Source organism: Eimeria tenella, genomic scaffold (assembly GCF_000499545.2).
Source record: "Eimeria tenella Houghton genomic scaffold, Eth_scaff4033, whole genome shotgun sequence".
NCBI lineage: Eukaryota > Apicomplexa > Conoidasida > Eucoccidiorida > Eimeriidae > Eimeria > Eimeria tenella.
The window spans coordinates 1-764 of NW_013543337.1; the positions used below are offsets into that span (position 1 = coordinate 1).

Consider the following 764-nt stretch of genomic DNA (forward strand, 5'->3'; position numbering starts at 1 on the left):
GTGCCCTTCTTTGTTCCTGCCGCTGCTGTTGCTGGTGCTGGTGCTGCTGCTGCTGCTGCTGCTGCTGCAGGGGATGCAAGGCCTTTCAAGTGGAGGCGCTGTTCTGGGGCATGCGGTGTGGGGGGGACAGAAGGAATCAATTCCTCTATCTCATCTGCTGCTGCTGCTGCTGCTGCTGCTGTGCCAGCTGCGGCGCGGGGGCACCTTGGTAGTACACCAGGAAGGGGCCCAAGGCTGCTGCTTTGCTGCTGTCCCTGCTGCTGCTGCTGCTGCTGCTGTTGTAGATGACGACTCAGCGAACTCGGCAGCTGCGCATGCACAAACAGCTGGCCAGCGGGTGGATTTCGTTGCAGTGGCAGCAGCAGCAACTGCTGCTGCTGCTGCTGCTGCTGCTGCTGAGCGTGACGCAGCACGCCATCTCCGCTGCGGCTGCGCTGGCGGCTGCTGCTGCCATGCTGCAGCTCGAAAAGGCTCACAGTTGCATAGACTTTAGTGGCACTCTGCGGAGCTTGCTGCTGCTGCAGCTGCTGCTGCTGCTGCTGCAGCTGCAGCCAGGTGGCAGAGCCAAGAGCCAGCGGCCGCACTTCCTGAGGCACTGCATGCGGCCAGCCATAGGCCCTGCAGAGCTCAGCAGTTAGCTGCTTCCCCCTGCGGACTCTGCTGCTGCTGCTGCTGCTGCTGCTGCTGCCTTGGGTCTGCTCTGCAAGGAGAAACAGCAGCGGCTCCTGCAGCAGCAACTGCTGCTGCTGCTGCTGCTGCTGCCA

General features: G+C 63.0%; 1 protein-coding gene across 1 annotated transcript; it reads right to left on the minus strand.

Annotated features, from left to right (window-relative positions):
• Nucleotides 1-145: 145 nt before the first annotated feature.
• On the minus strand, nt 146-700 carry ETH_00038380 (uncharacterized protein; the record flags this gene model as incomplete). Its single annotated transcript, XM_013376835.1, is given in 2 exon segments — nt 146-291; nt 302-700. Coding segments are annotated over 2 exon segments (545 nt in total), but the record flags the coding sequence as incomplete, so codon positions are not given.
• Between the last annotated feature and the right edge of the window lie 64 nt (nt 701-764).